At 40.3% G+C, this 24,868-nt stretch overlaps 1 protein-coding gene across 1 annotated transcript in view; it reads left to right on the forward strand.

Annotated features, from left to right (window-relative positions):
- CPAMD8 (C3 and PZP like alpha-2-macroglobulin domain containing 8) overlaps positions 1-24,868 on the forward strand; it is a 161,272-nt gene that overhangs the window by 25,798 nt on the left and 110,606 nt on the right. The window contains exons 10-13 of the mRNA XM_036734810.1: positions 6,037-6,145; positions 14,519-14,746; positions 20,938-21,108; positions 22,301-22,429. Coding sequence (XP_036590705.1) covers positions 6,037-6,145; positions 14,519-14,746; positions 20,938-21,108; positions 22,301-22,429 — 637 coding nt within the window. The remainder of the gene's footprint in view (positions 1-6,036; positions 6,146-14,518; positions 14,747-20,937; positions 21,109-22,300; positions 22,430-24,868) is intronic.

The following is a 24,868-nucleotide window of genomic DNA, read 5'->3' on the forward strand; positions in this document are numbered from 1 at the left end:
ACCTTCCAAATAGTCATCAGAATTGTTTAAAAGTGGAAAATGAGGATGTAGAACACATGGCTGGGGGGGTGGGATCTGAGTGATGATGACAGATTTTCCCCACGTAGCCCGAGAGCTACCCCTTCAAGCTTCTAGATGGAGGTCAGTCCCAAAGGATGCCTCATGTGGTAATGAGCTCCTTGTAAGGAGAGGCTCTGTGAACCCTAGGGGATGGCCTAAAGGGGATTTCTGCTCCAGGTCACAGTTGCCTTTCATGTTCTCTGAGATCCATCCCAGCTATGGATGGGGCTCTCCAAAAACTTGGATACAGTGAGCTGATAATAGAGTTAACTGTTTAACGAGTAATGCACTTGCCCTGACGAAAGGCTGTAGCAGCAATTTCTAGGCAGCTGTAGACTGCAGTGTTTGAGCTCCTTCACAAAGATTCTTTGTCCTTCTCCTTTAGAGGGGCTTTGTATTTTTTTTTAAAAGACCACCTGATAACACAAATGTTATTCCATTTACAAAACTTGAACCAAAATGTGTGGGGAGAAGAAAAGGTTGTGGGTGACCCAAGGCAATGGAAAGAGACACTGTAGGTTCAAGTGGGCTGCAGTGTATTTCCAGTGATAACTGATGCATTAGAAGTGTCTGTGATTTCATTGATGGAGGAAACTCTCAGATGGGGATACTCCTTCTGCCAACGCAGGCTCCTTCTGTGTAGCTTAGAGAGAGTTGCCTAAGCGCTGAGAGATGGTGACTTGCCCAGAGTCACTCAACCAGTGTGTCACAGATAGAACTTGAACTCAGCTCTTCCTGGCCTTGACACTATTTCTCTATCTTCTATGCCTATCTTCAATTGCCTTTCTTGATCAATTAAGAGTATAAGAGATATCATCAAGGAAATCGGATTAGAAAAGGAAGTGGGCTGGTCATATGGTATAACATGGTATAATGAAGAGCCAAGGAGCTCTACTGATACCCATAAAGTGAATCAAGACCTAGAGGAAGGTCTCCAGTACATTGGATGGATCATTAGTGGAGGAGCTATAAAAGAAATTGGACAAGAATCATCTAGGATGAGAAGGTGTAAATATATTGTTCTTGCTGGAATAAGTATCTACCCTGAAGAACTCACAGATCATAGAGGGACAGTTAGTGATCGTTTAGGAGAGGAAACAGTGATCTCAAAGAGTCGTCAAGAACAGGTCACACCAGATTGATTTCCTTTCCAGGCTTACTAGACTGGTAGATGAGAGGGATGCTTGGAGGTCAAAGGAAAGCATTGGACAAAGTCTCCGTGCTACTCCTACGGACAGGCTAGAGAGAAAAGAACTAGACAATAGAACTGGTTGAACAATTTTAACTCAGATATAGACTTGGATGGTTCGTTGTCAGTTTAGAAGTACATCTGTAGTGGAGTGCTCCAGAGATCTGTGATTGGCCCTGTGCCCTTTAGAGTTTTTTATTAATGACTTGGTTAAAGGAATAGAGGGCATGCTTTTCAGATTTATGGGGGAAAGAGCAGCCAATACAGTGGAGGGCAGAATCAGGATCCCAAACAAACTTGAAGACAAATATGTTGAACCTAACTTAACCTAAGAAGAGGACATTTAATAAGGATAAATGGAAAATCTTAAACTTGGTTTTTTTAAAAATTATCTTCAGAAGTATAAGATGGGAGAAACGTGTTTGGCAGGAGTTCATCTGAAACAGATTCGTGGTCTTACAAGCTCAATATGAGTCAACGGTCAACTTAGATGATTCCTCCAGTAATTCAGATCGTAATTCATGGTGTCTGTCTATGTTTCCCTACAAGTTTACTGCTGGGGGTCCCCACAATGTATTCAAGGCCTTTCTTCAGATATCCTGAGAATATCAGTGGAATATTCATGCTGCTAACTTTTTATCCTTCCCTCTTGCTACATGACCAACCCATCTTTTCGAAGTCATGGTGGGAAGAGGGAAGGAAAAGAGAAGTGAGCAAGCATGGATTAAGTGCCTACTATGTGCCAGGTGTTGTGTTAAGCAGTTTATAGAGAAGATCTCATTGAGTCCTGTGAGGTGAGGAAAACCTGAATTTCAGTCTGCCCTTAGAATTTACTAGTCACATCAGCAAGTCTCAGCCTTTCTCAGCCTCGGTTCTCTCATCTATAAAATGGGTCTAATACTAGCACCTACCTCCCAGAATTGTTGTGAGGTTCAAATCAAATGAAATAATTAGATAAAATGTTTGGCGAACCTTAATACTGTTATCAGTGTGACACGAGAGCCGAGGTGACCCTGACCTGCATTACTAGAGATTAATGTACGTGAATGCCCATTAATTTTTTTTTATTTTTTTAAATTTATTTATTTAACATATTTGGTTTTCAGCATTGATTTTCACAACAGTTTGAATTACAAATTTTCTCCCCATTTCTACCCTCCCCCCCACTCCAAGATGGCATATATTCTGGTTGCCCTGTTCTCCAGTCAGCCCTCCCCTCTATCACCCCCCTCTCCTCTCATCCCCTTTTCCCTTCCTTTCTTGTAGGGCAAGATAAATTTCTACGCCCCATTGCCTGTGTATCTTATTTTTTAGTTGCATGCAAAAACTTTTTTTTTGTTTTTGAACATCTGTTTTTAAAATTTTGAGTTTCAAATTCTCTCCCCTCTTCCCTTCCCACCCACCCTCCCTAAGAAGTCGAGCACTTCAACCTAGGCCACGCATATATCATTATGTATAACCCTTCCACAATACTCATGTTGTGAAAGGCTAACTACGTTTTGCTCCTTCTCAACCCATCCCGCTTTATTGAATTTTCTCCCTTGACCCTGTCCCCTTTCCAAAGTGTTTGTTTTGATTACCTCCACCCCCATCTGCCCTCCCCTCCATCATCCCCCCCTTTTATTTTTTTTTTATCTTCCTCCCTCTTCTTTCTTGTGGGGTAAGATACCCAACTGAGTATGTATGGTATTCCCTCCTCAGGCCGAATCTGATGAGAGCAAGGTTCACTCATTCCCCCCTCACCTGCCCTCTCCCCTCCTCCCACAGAACTGCTTCCTCTTGCCACCTTTAGGCGAGATAATCCACCCCATTCTATCTCTCCCTATCTCCCTCTCTCAGTATGTTGCTCTCTCATCCCTTAATTTCATTCTATTTCTTTTACATATCTTCCCTTCATCTTCAACTCACCCTGTGTCTGTTCTCTCTCTTTTACATATATATATACACACATACATACATGTATATACATATATACATATATATGCATATACATATATAAAAGCACACACATATATATACCTACATACACATGCATACATATACACATAGATACATACATGCATACACGTTCACCTATATATATATATACATAAACATATATATATATGCATATTCCCTTCAACTACCCTAATACTGAGGTCTCATGAATCATACACATCATCTTTCCATGTAGGAATGTAAACAAAACAGTTCAGCTTTAGTAAGTCCCTTGCAATTTCCGTTTCTTGATTACCTTTTCATGCTTCTCTTGATTCTTGTGTTTGAAAGTCAAATTTTCTATTCAGTTCTGGTCTTTTCACTGATAAAGCTTGAAAGTCCTCTATTTTATTGAAAGTCCATATTTTGCCTTGGAGCATGATACTCTGTTTTGCTGGGTAGGTGATTCTAGGTTTTAATCCTAGCTCCATTGACCTCCGGAATATCGCATTCCAAGCCCTTTGATCTCTTAATGTAGAAGCTGCCAGATCTTGGGTTATTCTGATTGGGTTTCCACAATACTCAAATTGTTTCTTTCTGGCTGCTTGCAGTATTTTCTCCTTGATCTTGGAGTTCTGGAATTTGGCGACAATATTCCTAGGAGAGTTCTTTTTGGGATCTATTTGAGGAGGTGATCAATGGATTCTTTCAATTTCTATTTTGCCCTGTGGCTCTAGAATATCACGGCAGTTCTCCTTGATAATTTCTTGAAAGATGGTATCTAGGCCCTTTTTTTGATCATGGCTTTCAGGTAGTCCAATAATTTTTAAATTATTTCTCCTGGATCTATTTTCCAGGTCAGTGGTTTTTCCAAGGAGATATTTCACATTGTCTTCCATTTTTTCATTCCTTTGGTTCTGTTTTATAATATCCTGATTTCTCATAAAGTCACTAGCTTCCACTTGCTCCAATCTCATTTTTAAAGTAGTATTTTCTTCAGTGGTCTTTTGGACCTCCTTTTCCATTTGGCTAATTTTGCCTTTCAAGGCATTCTTCTCCTCATTGGCTTTTTGGAGCTCTTTTGCCATTTGAGTTAGTCTATTTTTTAAGGTGTTGTTTTCTTCAGTGTATTTTTCAGTATTTTTTTGGGTCTCCTTTAGCAAGTCATTGACTTGTTTTTCATGGTTTTCTCGCATCCTTCTCATTTTTCTTCCCAATTTTTCCTCTACTTCTCTAACTTGCTTTTCCAAGTCCTTTTTGAGCTCTTCCATGGCCTGGGACCAGTTCATGTTTTTCTTGGAGGTTTCTGTTGTAGGCTCTTTGACTTTATTAATTTCTTCTGTCTGTATGTTTTGGTCTTCTTTGTCAGCAAAGAAAGAATGCAAAGTCTGAGACTGAATCTGGGCACGTTTTCGCTGCCTGACCATATTCCCAGCCAACTAACTTGACCCTTGAGTTTTTCAGTGGGGTACGACTGCTTGTAGATTACAGAGTTCTATGTTCCACGTTTGGGGGGGAGGTGCCAGCTCTGCCACACCAGCACTCCTCCTTCCCCAAGAACCACCAACCCGAACTGGGCTTAGATCTTCAGCAGGCTGTGCACCCCTGCTCTGATCCGCCACTTAATTCCTCCCACCAGGTGGGCCTGGAGCTGGAAGTAACAACAGCTGTAGCTGCCCCACCTCCGCTGCCCCCCGGGGCTGGAAGCCGAACCGCGAACGCGCAGCTTTTCCCACTAACCTTCTCCGCAGTCTTTGGTGTTTGTGGGTTGAGAAGTCTGGTAACTGCCGCAGCTCACTGAATTAGGGCTCTAGGGCCCCCTCCGCCCGGCTTCTGGTCTGGATGGTCCACGCCGCTCAGGCTGGGCTCTGCTCCACTCTGTTCCCAGCTCCCAGCTCCCAGCTCCAAGCTCCGTGTGGGATAGACCTCACCCAGAGACCATCCAGGCTGTCCTGGGCTGGAGCTCTACTTCCCTCTGCTGTTTTGTGGGTTCAGCCGTTCTATAATTGGTTCAGAGCCATTTTTTATAAGTTTTTGGAGGGTCTCCATACGGAGCTCACATTATTCCCTGCTTACCAGCTGCCATCTTGGCTCCGCCCCCCTGCCCATTAATTTTTAATAGAGTCTAATGTCCAAGAGTGTGTGTTGCTTCCCAAGGGGCCACAGTCTCAAAGGGCTGGTTCCTTGATGAGGCAGCACCCAAGGGCCAGCCTATAACCTGATTACTGATTTCTGAGAGAGGAGGGTGTGTGTGTGTGTGTGTGTGTGTGTGTGTGTGTGTGTGTGTATCTCTACCATGAGAGATTAGATTGGCTCTGCTTTGCCTCAGATAACAGGTCTAGAAATAGTGGGTGGAAATTGTAAAGCAGATTTAAGCTTGATCTGAAGAAAAATTTCCTAACAGAGCTATGCCAAGGCACTACCTCAGCAGGTAGTGGAATTCCCTTCTCTGGAGCCACTTGTTTGTTATATTTGTACAGGAATTTCTGTTCAAATCTTTTCAGGTTGGATTAGTTGCCCTCTGAGTTTCTCTTCAGTTTCGTGAGCCCCAGTAGATACAGCCGGAGCCAGGAAGACCTGAGTTCAAATCTGGCCTCAGACACTAGCTGTATGATCCTGGGCAAGCCACTTAACCCTGTTCACCTTAGTTTCCTCATCTGTAAAATGAGCCAAAGGAAATTTCAAACTGCTCCGGCATCTTTGCCAAGACAACCCCAAAAGGGGTCATGAAGAGTCAGACACAACTAACAGTCTGAGATTCTATGATTTTGTGATTTGATCCATTAAAGTATTAAAGGATTTCCAGGGTATTTTATGTGTTGTGATCTCTTGTTCCTGCAAAGTAAGTATTTCATTTCTTTCTCTTCCAGGTATACGTTTGGGAAGCCAGTAACTGGAAAATTAATGATCAACATGACTATAAATGGTGTGGGCTACTATAGACATGAAGTGGGGCACCCTGTTCTCAGAACTATGGAGGTAAGGAAATTTGTAAGCTGAACAGTAGAAAAGGGGAAACTGAGGATGAGAGGGGGGTGGCAGAGGGAAAGTTCTCAGAAAAGATGGGAGAGGAGGGGATCAAGGACACAGACGGAAGCACTAGCTTTGATAAGGAAAATTCAGACCTTCTTCCTTGAGCTACCTTTTTTCTCTTGCTACATATCTCGGAACCCTGACAGACCACCCCAAATCTCTCACTCACCTTCTTTCCGCCCTTGCTTCAGTCTCAGAGGAGGATTACTAGCATTTTTACCTTATGAACATAGTAGGTACTTAAATATTTATGCAGTTGAATTAAGTCATATATCCCCCTGTGTCTTCTTCTAGTTTGCCCCTTCCATCATTCTCTCTTTTTTTCTCACCTTCAGTCTGTCATCTTCTGGTTCCTTGACCTTTCCATCCACTCAAAATATCATTCTAGATCTCTACTCCCTTTTATAGACAAACTCGTAGGAAGTCATTTATGTTTGTTACCTTGACTGCCTAACCTCCCACAACGCTTTTTGGCCCTTAACTAAATCCAGTGGACTTTGTAAATGCTTCTCTTACTTGACTCCCTACAGCTTCTGACAGTGTTGGCCACCCCTCCTCTCAGGTACTTTCTCTTACTTTGGCTTCTTGGCATGACTTCCACTTCCATTTGGTTGTGTACTGCTTAGTCTCTTTGGTTGCATCATCACTTACTTTCCAGACTTACTTCAGATTATTTCCTTCTGTTAAACTAGACAACTAGTTGTTCCATAAATTTGCCATTCCACCTTTCATCTTCTGGCCTGAACTGTTCTCCCTCCTCTCCTTCCAGGATCAGCTCAGGTGTCACCTCATTTGCAAAGCCTGTCTCTCCTCCAAGGCCCATGTATTTGTTCCCTTTCTGTAGCACATGCCCTGAGGCTGCTCTCACAACCCCAACCTGCTGCATTTCTACAAGCTGACTAAGTCCCTCAACCGTCCAAACACATTTCTTGTATAACATAATTTCACTGCATCTGATGGCTTTCAAGGGCATCTAGACTAGGCAAGGCCTTTTAGCACTTAGTCTAAAACCTAAGACTATCAGTTAATGGCAAGTCCTTATTTGTACTTGGTTCACACCTTTGTTTGATCTGTCTGACAAAGGTGTCAGGGTAGAGCTTTTTGTCATTGACTTTTTGTGAGAGGGGTAATTGATTGATTGACTCAATTGATCCTCACCCTTACATTTCTATGTATTATATCTAGTTGAATGTAAGCCCTTGGAGGGTAGGGACTTTTGTTTTTGTCTTTACATATATTCTCAGCACCCAACACGATGCTTTTAGGTGTTTAATACATATTTGTTCAGAAGTAAAGAAAGGGAACACCTCTTCCTTAAAGACCTGAACAATGGAGAAGAGCCCTGGTGGGTGAAGGAGATAGATGAATTTTGAGGTGTGAGCAGAGAAGATGAAGGATCCCCAGACAATTCCTTCTCTTTTCTCGGTGTATTAGGAAGCAAGTTCATCTGCTGATGAATAAGGAATACGGGTGGCCTGTAAGTCTTAAGGAGAAAGTTTGGAGCTTCCTTTTTGTAGAAAATGTGATAAAAATTCAGTCAGGAAGTGTTCCCACGAAGTGGCTAGTTGAATAGGTTTAAGTCCAGCTCCCCTTCATCAACTCAAAACAGCAAGATATGAAACAAATGAAGTAGGAAAACAGCAGCAGAAGAAGAGGAAGATGAAGAAGGAGAAGAAGGAAGAAGGAAGAAGATGGTGATGATGAGGATGATGCTACTTCTCAAGGAAAATCCTACCAAAAAAACCAGCATGAGGCTGAATATGAGGTGAGCAAACAAAAATACCCCAATACGATGAAGAAAAGAATCCAAGGAGATAGCTCCAGAATAAGAAAATAGAAATTAGTTTGGGACAACTTTAAAAGACCCCCAAAATAGCTGAGAAACTTAAAGAATTAGAAGAAAATAAAAGGAGGAAATAAAAAGAGAAATTAAAGTTCTGAAAAGAGAATGGATGGTTTAGAGCAGAAGGTGAGGAATTTTATTTTTGTAAATAAATAGTTTATTGATTTTTTAAACCACTCCTGCATTTCCTACTGCATCTTTCCCTTCCCTTACCAAAGAGTCATTCTTTGTAATAAAGAATTAAAAAATTTAAGATGAGGGAGAATGGAAATTTTTTTTAAAGTATGAAGTTATATGCAATATTGAAAGTAGAAGACCTGGATAAAATGATGGACATTTTGTAATAGGGAATAGCACATACAGATTGTAAAACTGCAGTGATGCAACAACAAATATTAGGACAAAATATAATAAACAAAACAGGAAGAATACCTGATACCTGCACAAGCTCTAGTAATTGATCTTGATGAAAAAAATCAGAGAGGCAACTACGTAACCTAGTGAATAGAGCTTGGGACTTGGAGTCAAGAAGACATAAGTTCAAATCTTACCTCAAACACTTTCTTAGCTATATGACCCCAGACAAGCCAACCTTTCTGAGCCTGTTTCCTCGTCTTAAATGAGAGAGTTGAACAGATGGCTTCTAAGTTCCTTTCTATGTTGAATCTATATTCCTGTGAGAACTGTTCATTTTCCAGGAAAAAAAAATGATGATACAAAAACCATGAGTATTATACTTTAGGAAATCCTTCAAGAGGATTGCTTAGAATTATTGGAAATAAGAGCAAAGTTAAAATTTGAAGAATCTACTGGACTCTATAGTGAGAATCCCCAAGTTCAGCTCACCTAAAAATTTCACCAAATTCCAGAACTTCAACATTAAATAAAACATTTTGTTAAGCAGTCAGGAAAAGGCCCCCCAAATATCAAGGAAAGGCAGCCTGAATCATGCAAGCCTCTCGAATATAAAGGAAAGGAAATTTAAATAACCCAATATATTATACACTCACCAGAAACTGCAGAAGGAAATGGAGTAATGTTTTCCTAAGAGGAAAAGGGCTTCAATATGCAACCCAAGATGACCAAACATGCAAACCTGATCCTAACCATTAATGGAAAAAAGATGAATGTTCATTAAAAAAGAGGCAGTAGAAACATTCCAGAAAACCAGATCTGAGAAAATTATTTGCTTCTCAAACATTCCAGACAACAGAAATATAAGAAGCACGAACAAATACAGCCACCAAGGACAACGACAACAAAATAACAGAGACCATTAAGATTTTTTTCTAATTGTATGCAAAACAAGGATAATAGTAATAGCTAATATTTATATAGCACTTACTATGTGCCAGGAACTATGCTAAGTGCTTTGTAATTATTAAGTCATTTGATACTCACAACAACTCTGGGAGATAGATGCTAATGTTATGTCCATTTTATAGTTGAGGAAACTGAGGCAAAAAAGGAGGTTAAGTGATTTGCCTAGAGTCACACAGCTAGTAAGTGTCTGAGGCTGGATTTGAACTCAGATCTTATTGACTCCAGGCCCAACTCATTATCCATTGTGCCACTTAGCTGCTCAGAAGCCAAATAGAAGTGATGGTGAAGAAATAAGCCTGAAACATCATGGACTAAACCTCCCAGTGAACAACTTACAGGTGAAATCAGTGTATTTTTTAAAGTAATATTTTATTTTTTTTCCAATTGTATGTCAAGACATTTTTTTAGCATTCATTTTTATAAGATTTTGAGTTCCAGATTTTTCTTCCTCCCACCCTTCCCTCCCCTCTTCTTGAGATGGTAGGCAAGCTGATATAGGTTATATATGTACAATTATATAAAACATATTTCTGTATTAGTCACAGTTATAAAAGAAGAAACAGAGCAAAAGGAAAAAAAGCATGAAAAAAATAAAGTAAAGAAAAAAGTATGCTTCAATGTGCATTCAGAGTCCATCAGTTCTTTACCTGGATGTGGACAGCATTTTCCATCATGGGTCCTTTGTAGTTGTCTTAGATCATTGTGTTGCTAATAAGAGATAAGTCATTCCTACTTGATTATCATATAGTGTTGCTGATACTGTGTACAATGTTTTCTTGGTTCTGCTCATTTCACTTTGTATCAGTTCGTACAAATCTTTCCAGTCTTTTCTGAAATCTGCCTGATTGTTTCTTATTGCACAATAGTACTCCATTATGTTCATATACCACAACTTGTTCAGCTGAATTAGTGTTTTTGTGGGGCTGAATTACAGAATTAGAAGGTGAATAAAAGGGGGGAGGGGAGGAAGAAGATAGAAAGAAATACGTGAAATATTAAATTCAAGTCAAAGGCTAACAACAAAGTGAAAATAACTCCTGTTAGTCTCTTGGGAAGAAGAGACTCAGAATTTAAGCAAAGAGAGGGACTGAAAAAGAAGTAAAGAAATGGGAAAATCTTATTTCAGTGGTGGGAGGGGGTAATACCGATGAATGCTCCTATGGGAGAAGAAAGATATTTTCTAAAGAGAAATGGGTACAATCTGCAGGTATTTGAGCTTAGAGAAACCAGTCAATGTGCCTCAGGGAAAGGGAATCATGGCTGCTAGGGGCAACTGATACCCAAAATAGGAGGGCAGTGGATCCAGGGGGGAGATTTCAAAGCAAATGGGAAAAAAATCACCATAGAGAGGGCAAAGATCAATGATGAACTATATAGTCAGGGAGGGGAAAATTTCTACCATAGGACAATATCCTTTTTATCACCTGTAGGAATTGGTATTTCTAAGAATGAGGTACAACAGAAAAAAAAAGACTAATGTGGAAGATCTACAAGGCAATAATATTGATACTATTTATAAGAAGGAACTCAAAATAGGTACCTTAGAAAATTTAATTCCATGAGGAATACGGAGACTAAAGAAGGACTAAACATATATAAAGTCCGTGAGTGATCTTCTTGGAAACAGAGGGAAGCTCCAAAAGCAGGGAAAGAGCCAAATCAGAAGCGTCAGAAAGATGAGGGAAGTTTAGTTTTAGAAAGGTTAACTGAGTTTTCCAGTGACACACAACTAAACCATGGCCTCAAATCTTACTTCAAGTATTTCAGAAGAGATGTTATGCTCTATCTGCCTAGATTTCTTCACACATGCCACGTCTACAGGATGTGGTCACAATTTCTGTGAAGAATGTATCCTCCAGTACATTTATTCGACTGATTGGAATAGTTTTCAATGTCCTGAGTGCCAGAAAGACTGTGTTTTGAAGAATCTCTGGCCCAATCAACAATTGTCCATAGTGGCACAGTCTTTCAGATTGGTTCAGTCTCCCTTGAAAAGGAGCCTGAATCTGAGAAAAGTGATCAAGACAAAATTCCATGAGGACATCAGTCTGGATCCTGAAACTGCCCATCCTGGCATCATCATATCTACAGATATGAAAACCATGAGAGAAAAAGATTCATGGAAGAACTTGCATCATACTGTGGAGAGATCAGATCTATGTGGTCCTGTTCTAGCAACTCAGAGCTTCGTGTCTGGAAGATATTACTGGGAGGTGACAGTGGGAAACAGTTTTGCTTGGGATGTTGGTCTTTGTAAGAACTCTGTAAAAAGAAGTGGAGAGGTTTCACTATCTTCTTCTAATGGATATTGGCTTTTGAGTCTAAGACAAAATAACTACATAGTCTGTACCACACCTAGGACCAGAATTCCCTTAAGAGGAAAACTCTGCAAAGTAGGGATCTTTTTGGATTATGAGGCAGGAGACAGAGTATTTTATGATGTCGACAGTAGATGCCACATCTATACATTCACCAGCTCCTTTTTTAGAGCCTCTCTGGCTTGTATTTTCCATTGGCCTCCACTCCAAGAGTGACAATATTCTAACTATTGACCCAATAGCAGATGAGGCTGAAGAAACCACAGAGCATGATGATGATGATGATGATGACACTTGCTTCATGACACTTCCTGACACTTCCTCCAAAAAGAAACCCCATGCCCCAACCCCTATATATGAATTTTTGGTTCCTGTATTGTGATCCATGTACTTCATTTGGGGAGCATGGGGAAATTTCTCTTCTTTTGTAATATTCAGGCAATGAACTGCATATTAGGGGGAGAACAGTATAAGATGTATTGATAGTCCACAGAGGAGAGACAGAATATGCTCAATAAACTATGGGAGTTTAGAAAATTCAAGAAGGCGGAGGTTGATTTCCCAAACACATGGATAGAAAGAACAATGACACACCTAAGAATCCAAAGTAAACACAACCAAATTATAAAGATCAAGTGGGACACAAATGAAGAGATAGGAAAAAATATCCCATACCTATAACTTGATGGCAATGGGAGGTCCACAGATATGACACACTGCACATGTTTGGGGGGCTTTCTCAATCTACTGACTAATTATGCTGATTTTTTTCTCTTTCAAAACAAAACAAACCACTATTTTGTAATGGGATGGCTCTTGGAGAGAGGTAAAGGTGGGGCCTGGCTGGCAGGGGACTATACATGGGATACTATGGTCATGTAAGAAATAGAAAACATCAATAAAAATTAACTTTTTAAAATGGAAAAAAATAAAGTCCATGAGTCTAGAATAGATTGAAAATGAAGATCAATAACAAAGAGAATGAGGGAAAGAAATCCTTTTTAAAAAAACATAGAAAATGAAGTTTTAAACAACTAATGTACAAAATAATTTAAAGGGAAGGAGAGGAAGGGAGATTTTACTTGACTGCTTAATTGAAAGGGGAAAAATTAAATAAATAGATAAAATGAAGAAAAAGGAACTGAAAAGCAAACTCCAGGGCTAGGGAAAGGAGTAAAAAGTGGGAGATAGAGGGATTATTGTGGGTGAATGGAAAAGAGCTAGTGGGAAGAGAGGTACCTTAAAATAGATTAAACTAAAATAACTGAAGAAACTTATAGCTGTGTATACAGAAGAAGAGAATGAAAAGACTAATTTGGAAAAACAAGTACAAAGGAAATTTTGAAAATCAAAGTAGAAATAAGTCAAAACAGAGCCTTTAAACAAGCTAGTAAAGCTGATAAAACTATAGCTCATTCAAGCAAAATAAAAGTGAGAGAGAACCTAGATTGCCAAAATCAAAATGAGAATGGTGTATTCACAATGAATTGGATAAGAAAATTATCAGAAGCCACTATCCTCAGAAACTACATGCCACCAAAACTAGAACTTAAAGGAAATAGATACGTATTTTCAAAAATACAAAATACCCGAATTAACAAAATAGGAAGTAGAAATCTAAACTCAATCTCCAAAAAATTTAGCAAGTCATAAATGAACTCCTAAAGAAAAAAAAATAAACTCTTGAACCTGGATATATTTCTAAGTGATTCAGTCAGGGAAGAATGCAGCAGTGAGGTCTTTGTTGAGATTAGCTAGTATGAATTTGTAGTGGACCCAGCAAAAGTACATTTTTGAAACTTCCTCCAGTGGCATTCGGCAGCATTGGTATAATAATGGAAAAAATAGATGGTGAAAGTGACCAAGGGTTGAAGATTGTTAAGACATCAATAGATGCAGCTAGATAGCTCAGTGGATAGAGCACTGGGCCTGGAGTCAGGAAAACCTGAGTTTGGATCCAGCCTCAGACACTCATTTGCTGTGTAACTCTAAGTAAGTCATTTAACCTCTGTTTGCCTTAATCCATTGGAGAAGGAGATGGCGAGCCATTCCAGTATCTTTGCCAAGAAAACTCCATGGGCAGCATTGGGGTGCTATGGTCCACAAGGTCACAAAGAGTCAGACACGATTGAACAGCAAGGGTGTCAATAGCACCAGGACAAGGGGAAAAGAGATTCAAAGGGTATCATCTATATGCTGTAAATCTTACAGCGTATAGATGAACTGGTCAAGACTAAAGGCTGAAGCAGGGGCATGGTTTGGGAGAAGAGAGAAGATGGAGGGATTAAAAGTCCCAGTCAGAAGAATGAATCGGTTTAAGAGAAGTGAGGCAGAAGGAAAAGCAGAAGGACAGGGGATTATGAGCAAAGAGGGGAACTTGAGAGTTCACCATCATAGGGGTGGCACAGTTATGGGGGAGGGTATCATATTCCCTTATGCTGCTGATTCAGAATGTTGTCGTTAAAGCCTAGAAGCCCTGATGCTTTCTCCCAGGCCTAGGCCCCAGCAGAGCTAGCCTGTCCTGTTGTATGAACTGGTGAGCTAGATGAAAGAGCCCAAGACCAGAGCCCAGCTCATGGGCTACAGGTTTCCTTTTCATGGTATAAATAAAACTCTGGATTAAACAAACCACTCCTGTCAACCAAGCTTTAGACTAAAGTTTTATGAAAGACGGATGTTTGTTAATTTGTGTTCATTTTGGGTTTAGCTTGGTTTTGAAATTCTGCTTACCCCCTACTTGCCAAGAGAAACAAAGTACCAGACCCTGGAAGAAAGGGAAAGTTTTACCGAAAGTTGTTTGAATATATAACATCTCCTTCCTGACTCTGCATGTAGATACACGGCTCTGCGGTCTTTGACGTGTGTGTGAAGGATATGATGCCAGCAGATGTTCCAGAGCACTTTCGAGGCACTGTCAACATTTGGGCAACAGTGACCAGTGTTGACGGCAGTCAGCAGGTTACCTTTGATGATTCTACCCCCGTGCAGAAGCAGCTTATTGAGATCAGATATAGCAAGGATACCCGAAAGCAGTTCAAACCTGGTCTGCCTTACAGAGGAAAGGTATGTTCCTGATATACTTGTGTTCACTGATATGCTGATACCTTTCTTTAAGTCATTATATATACCGTAATGAGGCACGCAGAAGCATTGCTTCCCTCCCTCTCTTCCCCTTTCCCACCTCCCCAAAACTGTTTCATATAAAACCTGAGTGTGACCCATCACCACACTTGTAGTATATGCTGAATTCCATAGCATACATTGAATGGTAACATAAGTTAGCTTAGAACAGAACACACTTTCCTTGAATGAGGAGAAATGTAAAGTAAAAAATACACAGCTGAGTCCTTAGTAATTATTTTTAGGGCATACTTATATTTTAAATAGACTTTCTTTTCTTTTTTAAAAAAATTTTTTTGTATTTTTTTTTGGAGGGGGAAGGCAGGGCAACTGGGGTTAAGTGACTTGCCCAAGGTCACACAGCTAGTAAATCGACTTTATTTTCAAGTTACACCTTGTATTTAGTAATCGACATTTATTGAATCACAGGGCTGCGAAGGACCTTAAAAATTCAACAGTCTGGTGCATTGACTTCCATCATATCCAGTAGCCCTCCCTAGATATGGGAGACTGTCCTACAAAGAATTATAAGGCGCTAAGCCAGAATAGGGTGATAATAATGGCTACATTCACATAGAGCCAAAGGTTTGCAAAGAGCCTTGCCGACATCTCATTTGATCCCTTACAGCAACCCTAGGAGAGAGGTCCTATTGTTATCCCATTTTATAGAAGAGAAGACTTTAAATTACTTGCTCGGGGTCACACAGCTATTCAGTGTCTGAGGCAGAATTTGAACTGAAGTCTTCCTGACTCCAAGTCTAGAGCTCTTCCAGAGTTCACAAAACCCTCCTCTGGTCACAGTGGAAGAATATGACCAAGCTCTTCTCTCCAGTCCCAAGCACTCCTAAGAAATTCCTCCTCAGGGACTTGCCTGGAAGGCCTCCAACACTACATAGTCAACAATGATGCCTAGCACTGATTTGGCATTTTAAGGTTTGCACGTGACATATATATGTATGTGCGTATGTGTGTATGTGTGTATGCGTGTATGTATATATATGCGTGTGTATGTGTATATATGTATATTTGTGTGTATTTTATGTGTGTATATATATATTATTTCATATGATCCTCGTAACAACCCTGTGAGATAGGTGCTATTACCCCCATTTTACAGATGGGGAAACTGAAGCTGATAAGTTAAATGACTTGCCCAGGGTCACTTAGCTGCTAATTTCAGACTAAGCTGCTAAATGTTCAGATACTCAGTCTGAAACCAACTTGCTGGCTTTATACAAACCCCACAAGGCATGATCAAATGTTTTCAACAAATCCAAATATACTTTCTGTGCAAGACACTCCATTTCATGCAGTGGCTTTTAAGAACTCCTAAACTAATCAAAAATATTTTTCACCTCATCTAAAGCCTTTTAACGATTGGTTGATTCAATACAAGTATTCTCATCCAGTTATGGTGCCGTGATATGGAGTCATTGGGCGATTGATTGACTCAATTTATTTCCATTTGTACATTTTAAAATATAGAGGAGTCAACAAGGGGAAATTCTTTTATGGATCTGATTCTCACTAGCAAAGAGGAACTGGTTGCCAAAGTGAAACTGATGGGAACTGTGGGGAAATGTGATCACTGTCTCTTAAAGTTTGTGACAGAGAAGGATAGGAAATCTCAGCTCAGTCTGACAAGCACCTTAGATGTGGAGAAAGTGGATTCCAAAAGTTTCAGATGAAAGATAGAGAGATCCCTCTTGTGGACTGAAATGCTACAGGGGACAAAAGGCCAGGAGGAATAGTAGATTCTCAAGAATGAAAGTCTGAAGGCACAAAGGGGAACAATTCTAATGGGGAGGAGAAATGGGATTTGTCAGAAGAGACAGATATAGATGCACAGATAACTTACCAATCAACTTAGTCTTTAAAAAGAAAGGTGTAGAAGATGGAAATAAAGATAAATAATTAGGGATAAATATGAGTTTGGTGAATTATTTAGTGTTACCAGAGAAACCAGTGATTGTATTCTCTCTGCTCTGGTAAACTGTTCAAATAAACTCAGAATGATCCTTTGCCAGAAATCTCAGACTGAGCAGTTTTAAATCTTTCTCCTGTCCCGGCTTATTCAGGGTCATCCCCTTCAGCACCCCTCCCCATTCAAGCAGAAGCATACAGTTTAGCAATCCCATTACTTTTAACAGCTTTATCATTTTTGCTGGATTAAAAAAAGCAAAGTAATATTTTAAATACACACAAGAGTATACACTTCCCAAGCCCTGAGGGACGCATCAGGTTTCAAGGCAATGTGTTTGCCCTCTTGATAGAGAGAGGGGAAGAGGGAACAAAAATGAGGGTCTTCAGTTTCCCACCTGAATGGATTTTAGCAGCTTGGCTCCCATCTATGACATGGCTAGTCCTTGCTAAGGTATCCTTCAGGTAGCTTCCTTACACTTTTCATGGTGGATTCTTCCCAGCTCCCACTTCCTGCCCACTGAAGGCCCTCCTACTTCTTGTTACCATAAGTTCAAAAGGTAGTAAGAATGAGCTTGGTAGTCTAGGTCTGATAACTGCCAGTGGAAGTGGGTGCCTCCTTCCAAATCTCATGGATCACTGTCCCCTGGGGTGTGGGCAAAGGCCTATACTTAAGTAACAGTTAGAAAAGTCACACTTGATGAATTAATGAATGAATAAATGAAAAGACATTTATTAAACTCTTACTATGTGCCAAGCACTGTGCTAAGTAAGGCTGGAAGATACAAAAACAAAAAGCAAGACAGTCCTTGGCCTTAAGGAATTTCTATTCTAGTAGTGGACAACAACACATATAGAGAAGGTTGACCAGGAAAGAGGGTTTTGAAATGGTGAGTGAAGTGATGGAGTAGTTGTTTGAGGAACCCTTTCCAGGAATGGTAGTGCTGTTGATTAGATTTCCCTTCCTAGAACAATAGAGGAACAGCAGCAGGGGTGTTACAGCAGAATGTCATGAAGATGGACGCGGAAAAGTAATGCGACGGTCTGCGTCAAGGTAGAAAAGATGAAGGCCCCCAACTAACCACCCAGGTGCTCTGGGTGGTGGGTGAAGTGCCATGTGAGAGGTAGCTAGTAAGTGTTTGAGGCTGGATTTGAATTCAGGTCCTCCTGACTCCCAGTTTGGGGGCTCTATCCACTGTTACCCATTTTTAGTGTACTTCAGGCTTACTGTAAAATGAGTCAGCAGTATGATGTAGCAGCCCCAAAGCTAATGTGATCTTGGGATACAGTGAAGGGCAAAATATCCAGAAGTAGGGAGATGATAATCCCATTGCAGCTGGCCTTGTCAGACCTCATCTGGAGAATTGTGTTCCATGCAGCTCTGTGCTTCACAGTTCAAGAAGGATGTTGATACACTAGACAGTGCCCAGAGGAGGGCAGCCAGGACGCGTCATGGTTGTAAGTCCATGTCAAAGGAAGAGTGATTGAAGGAACTGGAGATATTCATCATGGAGAAAAGAAGGCTGAGGAAGGACAGAAAGGGCTGCTGTGTTTGGAAGAAGGATTCAACTTGTTTTGTTTGGTCCCTGAGGGCAGAACTAGGAGCCATAGGTGGAAATTGCAGAGAGACCAATTAAGACTTGATATTAGTAAATAGTTCCTAACAAGTGGAGCTTTCCAAAAGTAGAATGCAATGCCTGGAGAAGGGGTGATTCTCCCTCCTTGGAGGTCTTCAAGCAGAGACTGGATGACTACTTATCAGTCACAGTGAGGATTCCTTTCATGTATAACTCGAACTAGATGGTTGTTAAGGTCCCTCCCAACAATCAAATTTTATGATTCAGTCAGATTTTTTCCCCTGGTTTTGATTACTGGGACCTGGGAGCTTCCTCTGTAGGTGACAAAACCCTTACCTCTGCAGACTGCCCCCCCCCAAAAGAAGGCTCTTGTTAACAAAGTCCTGGGACTGTCAAATAGTTCAGTATGCAAAAGCAGTACATTTGTATTAATGGAAATGAAGTAAAAAAAACATGCATTGCTATTTGTTTTGCTGCTACAGCCTAAGGAGCATGGGACCTTTTCATGTGACTTGCGGCTAAAATCTTCTAAATATATTATTTCCTCATTAGAATGTGAACTTTTTGAGAGCAGGGTTGTCTTGCTTTTCTGTTTGTATCCTTAATGCCTAGCATATAGTAAATGCTTAATAAATATTTTTCATCTAGTCATTCATTCCTCTTTTTTTAGGCTTACTAATTTCTATTGTTTTATTGCTATTACTACTATAATCTTTACTAGAATTATACCAAATAGTAATGGAGAGAAGGAATATCTTTGCTTTATGTCTGCATTTATTAAGAAAGCTTTTCGTGTTTCTTCATTGCAAATAACAATAGCCTTTGGTGTTACATTTGCATTTTTTCTCATTTTAAGATTGCCCTTCTATGTTTATGATTTTAAGGGGTTTTAAATAAAAGTTTTAAATAAAAATTTAATTTTATTTAAGACTTTCTGCATATGTTGATATAATCACGTGTTATAAGAGCACAGAATTTAGAATCATGGTTTAAATTCAGTTTCTGCTACTTCCTATCTATGTGACTATAGGCAATTTTTAAAAATGTAATTTTAAAAAAATTAATTAAATTTTTATGGCAAACATCAACAAACACTGACATGTCCATATACAAACAACAGAAAAAGAGGACTGTATATAAAAACATGAATTTGTTATATATAACTTGGGATTTTTTAAAAGTATATATTAAATTGAACATAATAGTGCCAACACTTTTCTGTGTTCCCTTCTGAACTTACCTGGGCTCTCTTTTGTGTATTTTTAAATGTTCCATTGACATGCTTTTCTTTTTTTTAATCATTAGTTCCCCTCTACACACACACACACACACACACACACACACACACACACACACACACGCACGCACGCACGCACGCACACGCACATGTGCGTTCGCACATACACACAAACCCCTCCTGTCAAAAACAAAAGCCCTCCCTATAGCACAGAAGTGTAATCAAAACAGATATTGGTCGTATATGAAAATGTATATCTCCTTATGCACCAACAGCCTATCATTTGTCTGCCAAGAGGTGAGGAATATGCTTCATCATTAGACTTCTCAGAGTTATAATTGTTTATAACATTGATCAGAGTTCTTATGTCTTTCAAATTTGTTTTCCTTTATAATGCTATAATCATATAAATTATCTTCCTGGTTCTGCTCACTTTACTCTGTATCAGTTCACGTACATCTTCCCAAGTTTCTCTGAATCTGTCTTTTATATCCCATTACATTCATATGTCATAATTTGTCCAGTTGTTCCCCAGTTGATGAATACCCACTTTACTTCCAAGGCTTTGCTACAGTAAAAAGTGCTGTTATTAATATGTTTTGCATATGGGTCTTTTCCCTCTGTCTTTCTTTTTGGCATATATGCCTTATAGTGTTATCATTTGGCCAAAAGGTATGCACAGTAGTAATTTGAGAGGATTTAGTTCCAAATTGCTTTCTGTAATGGTTAGATCAATTATTCAGCAATTACTTTTTTCTCTTTTGTAATCTTTGCCAATATGATGGGTATGAGGTGGAACCTCACGTGTGTATTAATTTGTATATATCTTATTTATAGTGACTTGTAAAGTTATTTCAAGTAAAGATTGATAGCTTGCATTTTTTCTTTTGAGAATTGCCTGTTCATATCCTTTGATCATTTATCTTTTGGAGAATGGCTCCAATTCTTATACATGTATCTTGGATATCAGACCTTTAGCAGAGAAATTTGCTGCAAAGCAAAAAAATAAATCCCCCAATTAACTGTTTCCCTTTTAATTTTGTGTATTGATTTAATTTTGTAAAAAAAAGTTTTAAATGTCATGTCATTAAAATTGTCCATTTTCTCTTCTATGATCATCTGTTTCCCCTATTTAGTCAAGAATTTGCCCCTTATCCCTAATTGTGAATCTGTAAAATGAGACTATCCTAGGTGATCTCTAAGTACCTTCTACCTTTTAATCTTATGTCCTAGTGCCTATATCTAAATGACATTCCCAAACTATTGCCCCTTAAAACGCTGTCTCGTGAGTCCATATTCTAGTATGGTTAACTGCTGTTTCTTGAATCATCAACTGTGTAATTATAAATTATTTTTAAAAAATATATTCCTAAATGGTCCATTGCTTAAATGTTGTCCAGGTGGAAGCTTCTTACCCTGATGGTAGCCCAGCCAATGGGGTGTTGGTCCGCATCAAAGCTGAGTTGACTCCAAAGGACAATGTTTACACCAGTGAATTACTTTCTCAAGGAGGCATAGTAGATTTTGAGATCCCCACAATCCCCCCCACTGCCCAGTATGTTTGGCTAGAGGTGAGTAAACCTTGTCACTTAGGTATGAGCATAAGGGGACTTCTGTGTTAAAGGGAAACTTGGCATATATGTTGGAAAACAACGTTGGCTCTGTTATTTATATGTGTGTATATGACACGTATACATATATGTGTGTGCATGTGTATATCACAGGAAGGATTCATTAAATACCTACTATGTGTCAGGCACTGTGCAAAAGTACTTTATAAATATTGTCTCATTTGATCCTCACAACGACCCTGGGAGGAAGGTGCTCTTATGATCCCCATTTTACAGACGAGGAAATTGAAGTAGACAGAGTTTAGTGACTTTCTCAGGGTCACATAGCTGGGAAGTGTCGGAGGCTGGGTTTGAACTCAGGTCTTCCTGACTCCAGGTCCAACAGTCTCTCTACACTGCCACTGTTAGAGTTCCTCCCCAGGATTCTTCTATACCAGTGAAACCACAAAGCCAGACCCCAAAATCCTCTTTATCAGATGTAATACCCGCTCTGTCACAGACATAGAGAGGTGGGCCCTTTGGTATGTTTGAGATGGAGTGATTTATTGAGTATGTGTATGAGAGACAGAAAGAGATAGGTGGAATTCACATGACTATTCCAACATATTTGGAATGACCATCAAGTTGTATGCACACTGGGTATTCAATACTGAGAAATAAATTAAAGGCAGGAAGCATGTCCACATGTCTGCCCTCAGAGTAAACAGAGGAGGAAGGTCATTGGAGTCTGATCCTTGAATGCATTCCCTGTTGGGTGCACAGAGTATGTGGAGCCTGAGTCCCAGTGTGGCTGCCCAGAGAACAATGTGGGTATTTTGGGAGATGGGCTGGTTATGAAGCACTGCACATGTAAATATTAGATGAACGGTTCTGAAGCCATCTCCATACAGGAAAGGAGAGTTTTCAGGGAGAAGCCAAAGGACCCCAAGTCTGGATGTAAACATAATTGGTGGCGAGTGGGTGACTGTGGGTGTGAGATTCCGTGTCAGAGAAAGGAGACTCTGCTGAGTGAACAGGCCCAAGCCCAGTCTTTTTGCTTCTGGTGCTAATTCTTTTGGATCTGAGCCATTTTGGCTTTTGTGGAAGAACGTAGTAGAACCATCAAGTTGGAAACTGGAATACCAGCAAGATCACAGGCACAGAGGCAGGAGAATGGCACGTGCATAACATTCAAATGTTTTTTTTTCTTCAGACAAAAGTGTTAGCAATTGATGGAAAACCTGCTGGGAACCAATACCTACCCAACTATTTATCTATTAGCAGCTGGTACTCCCCAAGTAAATGCTACCTACAGCTCCAGGCTCCTGACTCATCTTTTCAGGTAAGGATTGCCTTGCACTCTAGAATGATGGGTCAAGTCTAATAGGATAAAATTTAACAGGGATAAATAAAACATCCAGTTCTTGTGTTTAAAAAATCAGCTGTGCAAGGATAGAATGGAGGAAGCCTCACTGAGGCCTGTACTGAGATTACTTGAAAAGGACAAGTTTATAGCATAGGGCTTTTAGTAGACTGCAAACTCAATGCATGTCAGTGATGTGATGTTGCAGCCAAGAAAGTTGAAGTGGTCTCAAAAAACCACAGGGCCCAGCACGAAGGAGGTGAGAGCCAGACCCTCTCTGTGCTCATTTCTGGGTGCCACATTTTAGGAAGGACCTCGACAAGTAGGAGTTGATGAGTGAGTGGGGGAAAGGCAACCAGACCAGGAGAAATCCAGAGACCACGTGATACAAGGGTCAGCAGACTGTGGCCTGTGGGGCCAAATCTGGCCCACCACTTGCTTTTGTCCTACCCATGGGCTAGGAATGGTTCTTACATTTTGTAGTTTGCTAACCACTGGTTTAAAGGGATGGAGAATGTTTAGCCTAGAGAAGAGAAGACTTAGTGGAGGCCATATACTGTCTTCAGCTCTCTTCAGGACTGTCCTGTGGAGGAAGGATCGGCCTTGTTCTGCTTGGCAGACAAAACGAGGAGCAGTGCCAAGGCAGATTTTACGTCAATGTAAAGAAAAACTTCCTGACAGTTAGAGCTACCTACCCAAAAGGAGAATAGGCTGTCCTACAAAGTAGCGTATTACCAAACACCACGTCTTCAGGAGATCGCGTAGATGTACGTACTTCTTGTTAAGTATGGAATGGACTGGATGACTTCTGTGGTCCTTCCAGTTCTCAGATTCTGTGACTCCATGCTGCTTTACAAGCATCATAATTTTATTGGATTGGCTCTTCCTTCCACTGTACGGACAGATTCAGCCTTTGAAGAGGCGACAAAGCCATTCCCCATGGCTGGCCTTCAAGTAAAGGGCTTCTCTGCCTCGGCTAAGCTGGTCTTTGACTAACAGGCTGTGCATAGTCCAGTGCTCCATCCATACTTGGAATCTTTCTGGTTCCAGCACCTTCTGGAATTGTTGCTTCACTCATTTAGCCTTCTTCCCATCACCACTGGCAGACACTAACAGAGAATGATAGTGGAGGACTCTGTCATTGTGGCTCTTTAATTCTAGTGATAGACAATGAATCTCTGTGCTGAAGGCAGAGAATCTTTTCCCAACATTGCAAGAAAACCAGGGCAAGAGCACAGTTTTGTTTGTATCTTGTTTCTTGGGGGCTCTTCATAGACCTGCCTGGCTTTGTTGAAAAATGTCATTAGCTTATCCACAGAAAACAACTCCTCTCCATCACTGGAAAACCGATACGCAGGGAAGAGCAGCTCCCATTTACAAGTATTTCACGGTCACCAAGTATTTTCCCATCTGTTATCTCATCTGATCCTCACAAAATCCTTCGAGTTAGCTTTTATTGTCCTTGTTTTACAGAGAATGACTCTGAGGCTCCAGGAGGCTTAATCCACGCAGTTAAAAGTGTGATATAATACGAACATAACCAATTTTTCTATCTCCAAATACAATATTGTCTCTACTGTTTTAGGAATTTTGGGACTAGATGGATCAGGAACATATATTTAAAGGTGATGGGACTTTAGATATCATCTAGTTCAACTCTGTTCTTTTACATATGAGGAAACTGAGGCCCAAAGAACTTAAATGATTTTCCAAGGTCCCCCAGGGAATAAGAGGCAGAGTCAGGACTTGAACCTCTCTAAATCCAGGATTCTTTTTATGGCAGCATGTTGAAATATTAGAGATTATCCAATCTAACCCCCTAATTTTGTAAGTGAGGAAACTGAGGCCCAGAGGGGAACGTGAGATGTCAGAGGTAACAGAGCCAGTCAATGTCAGAGCTTGGAGTAGAGCTTCCCATGAAGTGTCCTTTCTCCACACCTGGATGAGCCCACAGACTCCACCCACCCACCCAGTTCTAACTACTGGGACCCCATGGTGCCTCTGTAACAGTTTCACATTGACTTTTGGTGCTCCTACGCAGGAGTCAGGCCGGGGGCAAAGTTCCATTGTTCTCAGTACTGCATTCCTTGTCGCTGGCCTCACAGCCAGCCTGGGCTCTGGCCAAGGTGTTGCTTGGTAATGATAACCAGTTGCTATAGACTTTGAATCTCTACAAACGGCACCTGTCAGTATCTTGAGAATGATGCTTCACAGTCATAGAAGCCAAAGTCCAGACATGATGCTACTCATCTGAAGGCGAGAGTCAGTCCAGTCCAATTGAGGTCTTGTAGCTGCTGCATTTTATATAAGTTGAATGGGTAGTTCATATTTTACAGGACTTACTTGGGAAGGAAACACAAACGGGATTCTGCACAGCTAATCTGGACACATTGTTCTTATTACGCTCTGATTTAAACC

The sequence above is a fragment of the Trichosurus vulpecula genome, chromosome 1 (genome assembly GCF_011100635.1).
Source record: "Trichosurus vulpecula isolate mTriVul1 chromosome 1, mTriVul1.pri, whole genome shotgun sequence".
NCBI lineage: Eukaryota > Metazoa > Chordata > Mammalia > Diprotodontia > Phalangeridae > Trichosurus > Trichosurus vulpecula.